Source organism: Dendrobates tinctorius, unplaced genomic scaffold (assembly GCF_039654945.1).
Source record: "Dendrobates tinctorius isolate UK_male_01 unplaced genomic scaffold, ASM3965494v1 ptg000059l, whole genome shotgun sequence".
In the NCBI taxonomy this organism is placed as follows: Eukaryota; Metazoa; Chordata; class Amphibia; order Anura; family Dendrobatidae; genus Dendrobates; species Dendrobates tinctorius.
Genome location: NW_027361727.1, coordinates 18,928,918 through 18,944,524, shown reverse-complemented (window position 1 = coordinate 18,944,524; position 15,607 = coordinate 18,928,918). Strand labels below are relative to the sequence as shown.

General features: G+C 43.6%; 1 protein-coding gene across 2 annotated transcripts; it reads right to left on the bottom strand.

Moving 5' to 3' along the window:
- Positions 1 to 2,404: 2,404 nt before the first annotated feature.
- On the bottom strand, positions 2,405 to 8,513 carry LOC141092394 (protein spinster homolog 1-like). Of its 2 annotated transcripts, XM_073578519.1 has the most exons (6): positions 8,364 to 8,513; positions 8,001 to 8,190; positions 7,690 to 7,755; positions 7,254 to 7,352; positions 4,621 to 4,792; positions 2,405 to 3,229 (listed from the first exon to the last, which is right to left on the bottom strand). In XM_073578519.1, the coding sequence occupies exons 1-6, from the start codon at positions 8,489 to 8,491 to the stop codon at positions 3,195 to 3,197; spliced, it is 690 nt and encodes a 229-aa protein (XP_073434620.1). In that variant the 5' UTR covers positions 8,492 to 8,513; the 3' UTR covers positions 2,405 to 3,194. The 2 variants fall into 2 exon arrangements, with proteins under 2 accessions (XP_073434620.1, XP_073434619.1); XM_073578518.1 differs by lacking the exon at positions 2,405 to 3,229 and having other exon boundaries at positions 3,376 to 4,792.
- Between the last annotated feature and the right edge of the window lie 7,094 nt (positions 8,514 to 15,607).

Sequence of the window (15,607 nt, the reverse complement as noted above, 5' to 3'; positions counted from 1 at the left end):
ACTACTCAGTGCTGAGTGTCGCACCCCCATGGATCAGACATTGATAACCTATCCTAAGGATAAGTCAATGTTAAAATCCCAGACAACACCTTTAAATGAATGAATTCACCTCTGCTATATCTGTAGCTTATGTACTGGAAAAGAGAACACCATTTTATTCGGACACACAGAACCTTGTGCTGCTTAAGTTCATGAAGAAGGCAATGATGATGGGTCTATGATATAGTGTCTGACCAGATAAAGCTGCTTTACAAGACTTGATTATAAATGCATGCAATTACTATTTTGATCGTTAATAATACTGGGCATGGATTGTGCTCTTGCTCATTGCTGAGTTAACGCATGGACCTGTCCATTCACGTCTCTTCCCACCACATTTCGGCAACCAATGAAAGGAAGCATCGATCATCCCCAGGACAATTGTCGGCTGTGAGACGGCTCTGTAAGTTCAGCATTTGTTTATGAAGTGCTTGGATAATAATCAAAACAAAACAAAAGCAACTTTCTTTTATTAGAGTTTTGGTTTGTCTGGTGAAAACTAGTGGCATTGCAAAATGAACAAAAAGAACTGCCTAGTACTGGATAGGTGTACAAACAGAGCGTCACAAATAGTAAAGTGAGTCAGTGTCCTGTGGAAAGGATTAGAGTAGCTCAGAATTAGGCCTCATCCCCACTTGCGATGAAATTGGACGGATGCAAATCCGATTAAAAATAAGATGCCCCAATTCTGGTACTTAACCTCGCTCTTCCCACTTGCCCTGCAGCAGTGGCAAGTGGGGTGATAGTTGGGGGGTTGATGTCACCTTTGTACTGTCAGGTGACATCAAACCCCGAGGTTAGTAATGGAGAGGCATCAATAAGATGCCCCTATTACTAATGCCATAGTATGGAAACACACACACCCAGAATAAAGTCCTTTAATTGAAGGAATGACACAGACTCCTTTAATACATCTGTGTATCTATCTATTCTATATGTATTTACTGTATGTAATCCATCTATTCTATGCTGTCGGCTCCTGCTGTGATTTTACACTATGTGGCTGCTGAATTGCCGGCATTTATTCTATCTAATATATCACACACTCAGGAGCAGACACTGTATTCTGCTTTAACAGTGTAACTTTACTTGATAACAATCCATGGTAATTTCAGTACAGCACAAGTTCATGTTTTCAGCCTGAGCTTTCCCTCTCAATGCTGGCTCCTCTAGAGTGTGAGATGCTTATCCTGGCTCCCCATTTTCCTGCACCCACTTTCCAGTACTGGTTCCCACTAAAGCTCCCCTTCACTGGGAGATGAAAAAGGTTCCCCTGTCCTGATTCAAGCCATAGGCCCCGTATTCTCTATGGGGCACCATCGTACCAAGTGGCGGCCGACCACATTCTGCTTTGCTAAGCGCTCTGTGCCTTTCTGTACTGTGTGGCCCTCTGGCCTGGTCTGCCTTCTCCTGAATCACTCTCCAACACTCTCTTAATGTTACACTAAATGCGATCACTAAATCTTGTAAGGATACAGTATATGTGCTACCATCCCTCCCCCATTATGTAGCAATGTCCCCATTATGGGTCCATCCTGGTTTATGTAACAACCCTTTAAGCCACCTCCATGGAAATGGTGTCCCGTAATTCTCACCTCAGTAAGGAAAAAAGCCTCCAACCGAATCTGGCTGGGAGCTGTAATGAGATGCAGGAGAGTCTTCTTCTGTTAATGGTTGACTTGGGAAACTTGAGTCTTAAGTTCAAATACTTAATTAACCTCAAGACATAAGCGATTGAGAGGAACTACCCAAAAGTGTATTATTTCACCTTACATGAGCTTTTTCAGATCAAAATGTGCCACTAAAGGTGGCTGCCATTTCCTGTTTGCCTCACACCATGTGCTCATGGATCTGGAATTTCCTGTTTCACCAAACCCCATGTGCTCCATAGATCCGCCCATGACGACGCCCATTCTGATGACCTCAAGGACCAACCCAGCCTGATGACCTCATGGATCCGCCCAGACTAGCTCACTGCCCAATCCATTAACCAATGGAATACATCCGAACACTCCCATTTTAGAGTTAACCTAGCCCCCTTACAGGGGATATATAAATTTTTGTTTGAATCAATGAAGTCTCTCTCACTCTTGCTATCTTGGAGCTGTGCCATAGATTGATCAAAGAGAGGTTACATCCGACTGTGTGGTGTGATTTCTTTAAGTGCGCACTGATCAAAACCCATTGGGCCAGGAACAGGCAACTAGTGAACATTTCTTATTGTTCAACCTAACACTAGTAGTAGCTACTCCATAATGTAGCAGTTCGGCTGTCACACAGGGTTCCAGCCTGTGGCTTCAGATGTTCCATCATACTGACTATTAACTTCATTCAAGGTGTCAAAGATAAGAATTCTCAATAATAGTTAGAATAATATTCAATTATTTATTCTTCAATTTCCTATCAGTATGTCTTTGGAGTATGGGAGGAAACCGGAGAACCCGGAGGAAACCCACGCGAACACGAGGAGAACATACAAACTCCTTGCAGATGTTTTCTTTGGTTGGGTTTGGACCCTAGCGCTGCAAAGCAACAGTGTTAACCACTGAGCCACCGTGTTGCCCAATAGTCTTCAATGTGGCCCCAATAATGATAGGCCTTATGACAAAGACATAAATTGATATAGAAGTCACTTCATCTATGAACACTTCTCAGCACGAAAAGTCTGGCAAATGTCGAGAACAGAAACCGAGCCTAGAATCTGCCTCTTTATGCAGCAGGAAACTCACATTATTCCGTGAGTATGTCTGACTGCAGAAATTCCAATAAGTGACATGTCTATAATTGAGTACAGAAACCGAGCCCGGAATCTGTCTCTTTATGCAGCAGGAAACTCACATTATTCCGTGAGTATGTCTGACTGCGGAAAGTCCAATAAGTGACATGTCTATAACTGAGTACAGAAACCGAGCCCGGAATCTGTCTCTTTATGCAGCAGGAAACTCACATTATTCCGTGAGTATGTCTGTCTGCGGAAAGTCCAATAAGTGACATGTCTATAATTGAGTACAGAAACCGAGCCCAGAATCTGTCTCTTTATGCAGCAGGAAACTCACTTTATTCCGTGAGTATGTCTGACTGCGGAAAGTCCAGTAAGTGAGAACAGAGACCGAGCTCGGAATCTGCCTCTTTTTTTCTGACATGTTTTCTTCAATTTATGGAGTTGTAGCTGTTACGTCCAGTACCAAATCTATAAAGAAAACATGGAAACAGGATTAAAAAATGATTTTATAGAAAATAATACAGAAGGATTATCTATATATACAGTAAAGCATTAAACCTGACGTATTCTACCAGTACGTGCGCTTCTCTCCATGAGACACACTATGACATTATGTTACGGTGGTTCTTTACTCCAATGCAACTCCAGAGAGTATTTCCTTCCCAATCTCCTCTATGCTGGAGAGGCTGTGGGAAACCGAGGGAAATGTTACCCATATTTTGGAGTTGTCCACTTTTAAAGTAATTGTGGAAAGAAACTTCGAACTTACTCCTATGAATTTCTAAACCCATTATTACTCCATAGTTAGTATTATTGCAAGATGTAGAAGAAATCCTACCCAAATTTCAACATATCTCTTGTTACATCTTTTTGGTTATTACACATTTAATTGCAACAAAATGGAAGCAAATAATTCCTCCATCAATATCAGATGTAATGGAAGGGGCATCAACGCACAATATATAAGTTCAACTTTGTGCTTAGGTAAAAAAGTTTTTAAAAACCATATTGAGTTGGATGAATGTCATGAGACCAGTAGAAGCGCTACTGCAGCGCGAAACAGCTGTCGTAATTTCCACTCCCGCTCCCATCCTCCCTATGCCGATGTTTTAAAGTATTGGAATAAAGAAGATTTTAACCGGTGAGTGCCATCCGTTTTCTTTTTTGGTATACCAAATTAAAAGTTTACAAATATTATGTACAAAATGCAACATTATAATAGTCTGTTTATTCCTAATAATAATGAGCAGTCTTGACTTTACTTTCTTTCTTGTAACTTCGCATTGTTACCCCATTCTTCCCTTTTTATCCCTCCCCAGTTTATACTCCTTGTTAATATTATTGTAAAATTTGGAAATGTTAAATTAACACAATTGAACAAGATGACCGGACATTTAACTATTTTTTCACCTGTTCTAAATGCCGTCATTCTCCTGAAACTACCGTTGCTTGTCCTTTACTCCTAGGGTTCTCAATTCTCCCTTTATATAAATCTAGTATTTTTTTAAGTGGGTGTGAGCCTCGCAATTTTTCTGTTTTTGAGAAATATCTTGATGACCATGCCTAGTTGGCTAAAATGCTTGATAAATATACAGGGAAACATACATCAGGAATGGGGAGATATGAGAACAACAGACAAACAACGCCAGATTCAGAAAAAGGGCATAATTTATACCAGGTTAAAATATATGCATATTTAGTTATGGAGCTTTGTTACTCTCATGTTATGGAGCTTTGTTATGGAGAGAGATGAATTATACAGATGCTGGGTATTACAGTTACTGATTATGGAGCTAGTGCTAATCCAAATTAATTCTGCAAGAGATATGAGTGGATAATGAACATATTTCTGCACGTACCTTCAGACTCTGTCTCTGTCGTCTTACAATCTTTTTCAATAAAGCAGGCACATGCAGAAAAGCATCCTCCTGCGATAGCCACGACACTGGAACAAGCCATGAGGACACACTGCAAACTTTGGAACTTCCATAGCACCGTGTCAGGATAATAACTTTTGATGCATTCATATATCTGAAGATATGACAAAATAGATAGTTATGTATGGTTAATGAAAGTAAAACACAGTATACATAATTGACTGGACACATTTACACTGACAGCAGTCAATGGATAACAATGAAATCTGGTGATCAGAAGGTGCCAAACTGCAGATAGAGGAGGAGACTCCATCCTCCAAACCATGAACAGCACCAGTTCCAGTTTCTGCAGCCCCAACTCTAGACTACTCAATGTCTAGAGACAGAATAACACAATCTCAAACACAGATATCATAATCAGAATTCAGGATTTAAACAACCCAAATGAATATGGGTATAAACCCTGTGGAGCTCCCAAGCAACATTCAAACACCAAAACATGGGGCAAATACACCACCAAAAGACAAAGAAATTTTTTGAATAGAATAAAATGTAACATTCTTCAATAGCATAATAAATAAAAAAGACAATCAATCAATTAATAGTGTATATAAACAGAGGTATCCGAATATGGCCACAGATGCCAAGATGTAAAACATGATGCTACAAATGAGAAAAAACCATGGGAAAAGGTAATACATACTGTAATTATCGACAGTATCCACAATCAGAATATCAGTTCAAAATAAAGTGCCAGCGCATATTCTCCAAAGATATAGGGATGGCCAAATCCTAAATGCCAAATAGGTAAGTAACACTACAACAGCATGGAGATTTCTCCCAGTTCTCCGGTCAGTGACCTATCACATAGAACTCACCACCTAATAAGCTAAGGGGCCATAAATATTATAAATAGTTCTCACCCATATTGATGTCTATCTGTAGCCATGCGCCCCAACACGCATTTCTTAATGGCTTTCTCAGGGGGCAGGGATGGCCCCCCGAGGATCCCTATATCTTTGGAGAATATGCACTTGCACTTTATTTTGAACTGATATTCTGATTGGGGATACTGTCGATAATTATGTATTACCTTTTCCCAAAACTGTAGAAAAACCTGAAAGAACAGGAAACGTCCCATAAGATTAGAGAAGGGCAAATATCCCTATCTTCAAAAAAGGAAAGACGTTGGAACCAGGAAATTACAGGCCAGTGAGCCTTAATTCTATACCAGGAAAGATCTTTGAACAAATTATTAAACTGCATGTATGTAAGTACTTGAATAAAATTACAGTAATTAACAAGAGCCAGCATGGATTTGTAGCAAACAAGTCATGCCAGACAAATCTAATTTCCTTCTATAATGAAATCTCTGACAGGGTGGATCAGGGAAAGGCGGTATATATAGTATATCTTGACTTCATCAAAGCGTTTGATAAAGTATCTCGTGCAATCCTTATTGAAAAAATGACCAAGTATGGGATTGACAAGGCTACGGTTAGGTGGATTCATAACTGTCTCAGTGATCGTACTCAAAGAGTGGTAATAAATAGTTGAACATCCAATTGGAAGAGTGCTTCAAGTGGGGTACTACACGGCTCTTTCCTGGCTACAGTGTTGTGCAACATTTTTATAAATGATCTAGATAAGGGAACTGAAGGTAAACTGATCAAATTTGCAGACAATGAAAAGCTAGGAATCAATAGCTAACACTAGAGAAGACAGAGAAAGGATTCAGAATGATCTAGATAAACTTGAATAATGGGCAGCGACTAATAGAATTATATTTAACATGGAGAAATGCAAGATTCTACACGTGGGCAAGAAAAAATAAAATTCCAATTACAGAATGGGAAGAAAAGAACTAAGCAACAGTACGTTTGAAAAGGACGGGTATACTAGTAGATCACAGACTGTACATGAGTTAACAGTGTGATGCAGAAGCAAAAAAAGGCAAATGAAGTTGTAGGATGTATTAAGAAAAGCAGAAAGGAGTCTAGATCACTTGAAGTAATTATCCCCCTCTACTCCTCTTTGATCAGACCTCATATGTAATACTGTGTCCAGTTCTGGGCACCACATTTTACAAAAGACATCGAAAAACTGGAGCAAGTTCAGAGAAGAGGTACCAGGATGGTGAGCAGACTGCAAAGTATGTCCTACGAGGAACGGTTAAAGGATCTGGGAATATTTAGCTTGCAAAAAAAAGGCTAAGAGGAGACTGTCTACAAATATCTGAAGGGCTGTCACAGTGTAGAGAGATCACCCTTATTCTCATTTGCACATGGAAACATGAGAAACAATGAATGAAACTGAAAGGGAGAATATACAGAATAGATAACAGCAAAAGGTTTTTGACAATGAGGGTAACCAATGAGTGGAACAGGCTGCCACGAGAGCTAGTGAGTACTCCTTCAATGGAAGTCTTCAAACAGAGGCTTGACAGACATCTATCTGAGATGGTTTAGTGAATCCTGCATTGAGCAGGAGGTTGGACACAATGACCCTGGAGGTCTCTGCCAACTCTTACATTCTATGTTTCTAGGTTGTACAAATGGAAAAAGATGTATGAATGTAGCTTTAAAGTGATGTGGAAATATGTAACAGTTACTTACCAGCCCGAAGAAATAGGAGCTTCCGACAGTCCCCAGCAGGTCGGTCACTGTCATAGATATGGCCTTTGCTGTTGATCGGCTTGCAGGAGATGCCACATCCTAAAACAAGAGATTATTCTGAGTGAGCAGAAGGAAGTCACTGGATGCAGCAAGATAAGAGAACATTGGCAAAGTGAACATATGTGAAACAGAAGTAAAGAGCACAGTCAGCCAGGATTGAAATAAAAGCCCAGAAGCCCGTTATGTGCTGAGATTTTATTAAAGAAGTTTTTAATCTTCTTGGGTCAAGTCTATTTTGGAGTTTAGTTGGGAATTATCCAACAAATGCTTGGATACAGCCAGGATTAAGGGGCCTTGATGGGTGAAACAGAACATACAGACTGACTACATAAATAGAATTTTAGCTGTGCAACGTTTAGCATTTTTCTCCACTCACCAGGTAAATATCAGCTGAAACGAAGTAGGTCAGATTCAGACATATGAGTCCGATGAATATAAACACCTGCAGAGATAAGGAACAATACATATACACATTATAGAATGCTGTAGATAAGCCCCGAAAGGCAGTGGCCACAGCTTATAGTGGAAAAACGAGGTGACAGGTTCCCTTTAATCCTTTCATCCCCCCAGTTTCCACACATTCATAGACAGCCTCCGTCATAGTCTATGATTTCTACCGCTCATTACATCCGTCCTATTTCCGAGACCCATTAAGGTTATAAAGCAATCTACACATCAGGTACTTACATAAGTGGCCACGATACTGATGTCTCCCATAAATGTAGCCAAGAGCAAGAAAATGGCAGATCCGAGCAGGCCGGACGCATAAACTATCGGAACGGCACATGGTTTGTTCTTCTTGCATATTTTGGCTATCTTCGCGCCTGCTACAATGCCCATGCTGCCAGAGATGCATGAAATTAACCCAAAGATCAGACTGCAAAGAAAAGTGGTAAAGAGATTAGTGAAGGCGCTCGAATGAATGAAATATAAATAATTTGATATAATAATCATTTGAAATATAAATTCTTTTTTAAAGAGAAAACTGGGGTAGAGGGAACATTAAATTCCCACCAGTGATTGTCAAATCAAAGTTTGGTAAACTTGTACCTGTCATAGTCACCGCCGACTTCAGTCTGGGGATTTCGTGCGCTCTCTTGTATGGTGTCCCGGGCATAGTGCAGGAAGATAAGACCGTAGGAGCTGATGGCACTGGTAGCAACCTTTACTGTCGTCATCGCAAGTGTGGAAAACACAAAGCTTCGGCTGCAGAAAGTGAAAAGGGGAAAAACATGTAAATAACACAGAAGTCACGGGGTGGATCAGTGACATCAATCAGTGCACAGAAAACACCTACTTTTTACTGAGTTGCTTCATATCTGAAATCCATGTTCTGGAGCTCAGCGGTTTGCTGCTATTTCCCTCTGCAGCTCCTCTGGTCGGTTCTTTTACACTCACACACATTAGCAGGAGTCCTATCAGGCAAAGAGCAGGAGAGATCTGTGTAGATAAAGAAGGCGACATCACATATTACATATACACAGGTGTCATCAGAAAAAACATGTGACCACAGACTGTTGTGTAACTGGTTCCTTTAAAGGGAATCTATCACCAGGTGTTTGCTGCAGATATGAGAGCAGCATAATGTAGGGACAGAGACCCCTAATCCAGCGATATGTCACTTGTTGCTCTGCTTGGTGCAGTTATGATAAAATCCCTGTTTTTTCTGCTGCAGATCTTGCAGAGCTCTGAATGCTGAGCCCTTTATAACCAGCTGTGCTGGTATCGCTATATAGATGACGTGATATTTTTGTGGGAAGGCACGGCCGACCAGCTCGGGGATTTCATGGGCAGTCTTAATAACAATATTTACAACATTCGTTTGACGCATGCATTTGACAGCAAGACTGTGGACTCCTGGATGTCCGTGTTGAGGTCGACTCTGGGGGGCGCATCCAGACCGATGTTTTCAGGAAGCCCATGTCGGTCAATGCATTGCTACATGCTACATCTGCCCATGATTTTTCTACCATTAGGGCCATCCCGGTCGGACAATTCCTTAGGATGCTGCGAACTTGTTCCACTGATGCTAAATTTGAAAAACAAGCCACAGATTTAAAACATCGGTTCTTGACACGTGGTTACAGCCGGAGATCGATAAAAGCTGGATATGACAGGGCTAGACACACTCCACACAGCACTCTATTACATACTGCCAGGAGGGCACAAAGGATGGAGGATGGTGGGCCTGTTCGTTTCATCTCAACTTATAATCATGAGTGGCGGAATATGCGCACCATACTAAATAGACATTGGCCAATTTTGGGCACTGATTCCACCCTGGGGACCTTCCTGGGTCGTTCTCCTCCTATGACGCCTCGGCGATCTAGGAATGTCAGTGATCTGTTGGTTCAGAGCCACTACGTTCCTAATCCTAAAAACTTTTTCGGTTCAAAAGGCCCCATTCAGGGATCAATCCCCTGTGGCCACTGTCTCGCCTGCGCCAATGTCCTTCGCTGTTCTACGTTTAGTTCGTCTGATGGGACAAGGGAGTTTGAGATAAGACAGAGGATCTCTTGTGGATCCTATTTACTATGCTACGTGCCCTTGTCCCAAGATATATGTGGGTCTTACAACTAGAGAACTTAGGATTAGGGTGCGTGAACATGTGCGGGACATTGGCGCGGCCGAGACAGTGTCCGATATTGAAGATCTAAAGATTCTTACCCGACATTTTAGATTGTGTCATAATAGTGATGCTGCCCTATTGAAGTTTAGAGGGATTGATGCTTTACATATGGGGATTAGGGGTGGTGATAACAAAAAAATCTTATCACAGATGGAAGTTAAATGGATTGTCCAATTGGACATCATGACCCCTAAGGGACTCAATGAGACATTGAGTTTCGCCCCATTTTTGTAATTGCATTGGACCCTATAAACAATGGGCCTTTTTGACCTTTCTAATTTGTAATGGGTGCTTTGGTGCATTTTCTGCTAATATATATACTGTTCTCTCTCAGAGTACCTTTCCCTCCTTCTCTTAACGTGGTAGTATATGTATATATTATGGCTAGTTTTCCCCTGTGATTTGCTCTCCACATGTTGGTATCACCCTGAAACAAGTGATCTGGTGGTGTGTTGTTTTTATATTTGTTTTTAATTTAATTTTCTTTTTATTTTGCACTAATATGTCTGTCATTCATTTTTACTTAGTGACCTTGAGAATCCTGTGTCTCTTGTGGACCTTCGCCCTGTATTTGTGTCCGTATGGAACGAAATCTAGTGACTGCTCCAATGTTGAAGATCATTCCATTTACACACATGGAGTCTGATATGGCGGCCACTGTAATATCTGTATGGGGATTATGTTGTTTTTTCTCTTATGACCTTATTATAGTGGTTTGAAAAAACCACTATATTGTAATCCGAACGCTGCTAACTTATTCTTCTTCTTCTTATTATTATTATTAAGTTGATTTCCGCAATTAATGCGGCCCGAACCGCTACACGCACAGACTCAGTTGAGGTGTCGTTTCGAAGCCAGCGTCCACGAGAGGTGTGCTAAGTATTTTTCGTGTCGATCGGATTTGTAGTTTTTGCGCAATTTGCGTTTGAAAATTTTTTTTCCCGTCATTGGAATGCACTGTCTCCAATGCTTTTCAATAGGAAATGACAAAACGTGCCCTGAGGCGATTGAAATGACAGTTGAGCTCATTGATATGCGCAGGCAGACCCAGTTACTATGCCAACGCCTACGAACGTCACATGACATCTCCAGAACAGAGATTCTGCCACATAATATCAGCTCTTAAAGTGAAACCCACAGCACAAATGCAAATCTAGCTTCATCACATGACACATGCCCCTGAGAGAGAATGTGTGCGCCAAAGTGGATTTAAAAGAAGCCCAGTGAGCCAAACTAGCTCTTAAAGGGCCAACGCGCCAAAGTGATTGTTAAAGGGCCAGCGCACCCAAATGAGTCTTAAAGGGCCGACACACCAAATCGGAGACTGAGCCACCCCGGCCTCCAAATCGGAGGCTGAGCCACCCCGGCCTCCAAATCGGAGGCTGAGCCATCCCGGCTTCCAAATCGGAGGCTGAGCGACCCCGGCCTCCAAATCGGAGGCTGAGCGACCCCGGCCTCCAAATCGGAGGCTGAGCGACCCCGGCCTCCAAATCGGAGGCTGAGCCATCCCGGCCTCCAAATCGGAGGCTGAGCCACCCCGGCCTCCAAATCGGAGGCTGAGCCACCCCGGCCTCCAAATCGGAGGCTGAGCCACCCCGGCCTCCAAATCGGAGGCTGAGCCACCCCGGCCTCCAAATCGGAGGCTGAGCCACCCCGGCCTCCAAATCGGAGGCTGAGCCACCCCGACCTCCAAATCGGAGGCTCATCGACCCCGGCCTCCAAATCGGAAGCTCATCGACCGCTGCCTCCAAATCGGAGGCTCCTTGACCTCGGCCTCCAAATCGGAAGCTCAACGACCCCGGCCTCCAAATTGGAGGCTGAGCGACCCCAGCCTCCAAATCTTACCCAGAGTGGCCCCACCCACCAAATCAGACCCAGAGAGGCCCTGCCCACCAAATCGGACCCTGAGGGGGCCCCGCCCACCAAATCGGACCCTGTGGGGCCCCGCCCACCAAGTCGGACCCTGAGAGGCCCCGCCCACCAAATTGGACCCAGAGTGGTCCCGCCCACCAAATTGGACCCAGAGTGGTCCCGCCCACCAAATTGGACCCAGTGGGGCTCCGCCCACAAAATCAGACCCAGAGGGGCCCCTGCCACAAAATCAGACCCTGAGGGGCCGCGGCCACAAAATCGGACCCTGATGGGCCCCAGTCACAAAATTGGACCCTGAGGGGCCCCAACCACAAAATCGGACCCTGAGGGGACCCAACCACAAAATCGGACCCTGAGAGGCCCCGCCCACCAAATTGGACCCAGAGTGGTCCCGCCCACCAAATTGGACCCAGAGGGGCCCCACCCACAAAATCGGACCCAGAGGGGCCCCTGCCACAAAATCGGACCCAGAGGGGCCGCGGCCACAAAATCAGACCCTGAGGGGCCGCGGCCACAAAATCGGACCCTGAGGGGCCCCAACCACAAAATCGGACCCTGAGGGGACCCAACCACAAAATCGGACCCTGAGGGGCCCCTGACACAAAATTGGACCCTGAGGGGCCCCGGCCACAAAATCGGACCCTGAGGGGCCCAACCCACAAAATCGGACCCTGAGGGGCCCTGCCCACCAAATTGGACCCTGAGGGGCCCCGCCCACCAAATCGGACCCTGAGAGGCCCCACCCACAAAATCGGACCCTGACGGGCCCCGGCCACAAAATCGGACCCTGAGGGGCCCCACCCACAAAATTGGACCCTGAGGGGTTTCGGTCACAAAAATCGGATCCTGAGTGGCCCCGGCCGCAAAATCGGACCCTGAGGGGCCCCAGCCACAAAATCGGACCTTGAGGGGCCCCACCCACCAAATCAAACCCTGAGGGGCCCCGGCCACCAAATCGGACCCTGAGGGGCCCCGGCCACCAAATCGGACCCTGAGTGGCCCCGGCCACAAAATCGGACCCTGAGGGGCCCCACCCACAAAATCAGGCCCTGAGGGGCCCCACCCACAAAATCAGACCCTGAGGCCAAAGTGGCCCCTGAGAGGCACCCACAGTTAAATCGTATCCTGAGTTGAAAGTCTTGCAGGGGCAGCAGGCAAGTCTCTCTTAAAGGGGCAGCCCGGGCACCATTTCAAACCACTATCTGTACTTCCTTCAGGAAATACACATCTAGTTTTATGTATACAATTGGGATAATATTTATGCAAGCATCGAATATTTTTATAATACTCGATATTCGTTTATTTCAAATGGTCATGAATTTATTCCCAAATTATTAAATCTGTGTGACATGTGGGAAAACCCATCGGGTCCCCACATTTCTGCCACAACTTTATATTATTTTCTGAAAATTAATATGTGATAGGATAGCAGTAACATTAACATGCATCTATCACACAGATTATATGCTTACTTAAGTTGCGGTTTATATACCACTGATTATGGGATATATTATTGGAGGTAAAATATTCATTTTTGCCCCGTATGGCTTTATTTATATATGCCTGCATTCAGAGTCCACTGGGAATCGAACCACAGGGAGTTGTGCGTATCGCTTTGTGGAGACGCTGGGCCGCCGACAGAAAGGTGTCTTTATGCTATATACCATGGGCTGTGCTTTGGCTGGCCAGCATTTACTCTTAGCATGACGCCTATTCTGTATGACGGCGCTGGCCGATCCCAGAGCGCATGCGCCGCCTATACTCTTCTGATTGGCCGATTCGGATCATGTGACGGGGGTTATAGGGTATTTTAAGGTCCTGTGGAGATGCAGCTATTATCTCCTTGATAAAGTGGCCTGTTAACGCCGCGAAACGTGCGTCGGAGGTCACCACCAGACGCTCCCTCACCGTTCCCCTTGGTAAGTGCTTCCTTACATTCAATTGTCCTTTTCAGCAATTGCTCCTGGGCATATATATATATATTTTTTGACTGCTGCACCTTATGACTGCACAATGGTGCAGCATGATACTTTACTGGTACCTTCCCATTGTGGATATGCTGCTATTATAATATATATAGGGACCTTAACTGGTATGGACGCACTTATTTTGATTGCATCTCAACTTTTTTCTATTCACCGTGGACACTCTGGTAATACAATATATTATATAGCTTTACCATACTGTTTTTTGCAGCTCCTACTTGGGCATACCTACCGTTACTGCACTTTATGATTATTCAGTGATGCAGTGTAATATTATAGTGGAGCCTTTTTGGACCTGTTGTTTACACTATATATATATATATATATATATATATATATATATATATATATATATAGGAGGATTTTGATCAGTACCGGGTGTCCTTGGGTACTTTTTAATCTTGATTGTGTTGCAATTCAAACTATCTATTGTGGATATACTGATAATATCATATATAGGTGGACACTTTTTCCATCTGGGTCAGTGGAGGAATCCTTTTTGGGTGTACATTCATCTGTTTTATATTGACACCTCATTATGATTTTGTGCACTTCTTTGTAATATATTTAATACATTTTGATAATTTTGCAATCATCGTTTCGCTCCTTTCTTTCTCCGCTGTTCTATTGATTATTGGAGCAGATGTGGCTGCTGCCAGGGGTGAACAAATGGTTTTGATATCATCCCTGGGCATTTCAGCTTTTTGTATGGGATCCTTGTTATTGCCCTTTATAACACCGCCTACACCACTGATTAGCAATGTTTTCTGTATACACTGTACATAGGCAGAAAGCTACCAATCAGTGGGGGGAGGGGTCACACAGAGCAGGAGAACTATGTGGCATGAGACAACTAGTCCCCTCCTTATAATTTCCTGATGATCAAACTGATTTTTTTTTCTAAATAATTACAAGGATCAGTAAGTGACACATCGCAGGAATCAGGTCCTCTGCCCCTACAGGGGCATTGCTATCAGATTAAATGATAAAAACCTACTGGCAGAGTCCCTTTAAAACCATATAGGAGTTATAATTAAGATTCACAGTTTGTCCACAAGATCCCTCACACCTATTACTTACCAGTAAGGCCCAACGCGAGTCGCCAGAGGCTGCACTTGTAACATAAGAGCCAATGATGTAACCAAGACCACTGTAATAAACAAAAACAAAGTTGTAATCATTTCTGCACACACAGAAACATATAAATGTGCGAGTGCCTTTCTCCGGCTCCTCCTTTCTGATTAATGATTCCTCATTACTTGTGGAGGGTTTTGTAAGATGCCATCCATATGTCTTGTACATGCATGCATCTGCAGAGCACAATCTGGGCCGGAAAAAGTCCACAACAAGTCCGCCTTGCTGGAATTCCTCTAATCAATAAATAGGTCCACACTCACCTGCCAATAGGTGCTGCTATGTTATAGCAGGAATGCGCGCCGCTGCGCCGGTCTCCCACAAACAGATCGGCAATGATTGAGGGGGCAGTAACGCTAAAGCTTGCCTGTGCTGCTCCCAGCAGTCCATTGATCAACAGAAAAACTGGAAAATACTGTGAAAACACAAAAAGATATTCAGTGACTATTTAAGAAAGATTTCTTAGACACCTAAAGAAATACCATAATAGAAAGATTTGTAACTTTCCCTAATTTTGAGCAGCTCCTGCTTGTGGTTTACAAATACTAATGCAAAATACTGATCTAGATACAAACAGGTGAGAGGCTTTACAGCTCCTGCAGACGTCTGTGGATCATGGTCCGATCATGGACTACAACGCACAGACCGCGTGATGGTGATGATCGGGTCGGGAG

Excerpts from the sequence above, each read along its gene's own strand:
- LOC141092394 (XM_073578518.1), bottom strand. The coding sequence starts at position 8,491 with ATGACGACAGTAAAGGTTGCTACCAGTGCCATCAGCTCCTACGGTCTT. Across the intron at positions 7,756-8,000 it reads TCAGTATCGTGGCCACTTAT|GTGTTTATATTCATCGGACT; the intron begins GTAAGTACCTGA and ends TTATCTCTGCAG. Across the intron at positions 7,353-7,689 it reads TTTCAGCTGATATTTACCTG|GATGTGGCATCTCCTGCAAG; the intron begins GTGAGTGGAGAA and ends CTCTTGTTTTAG.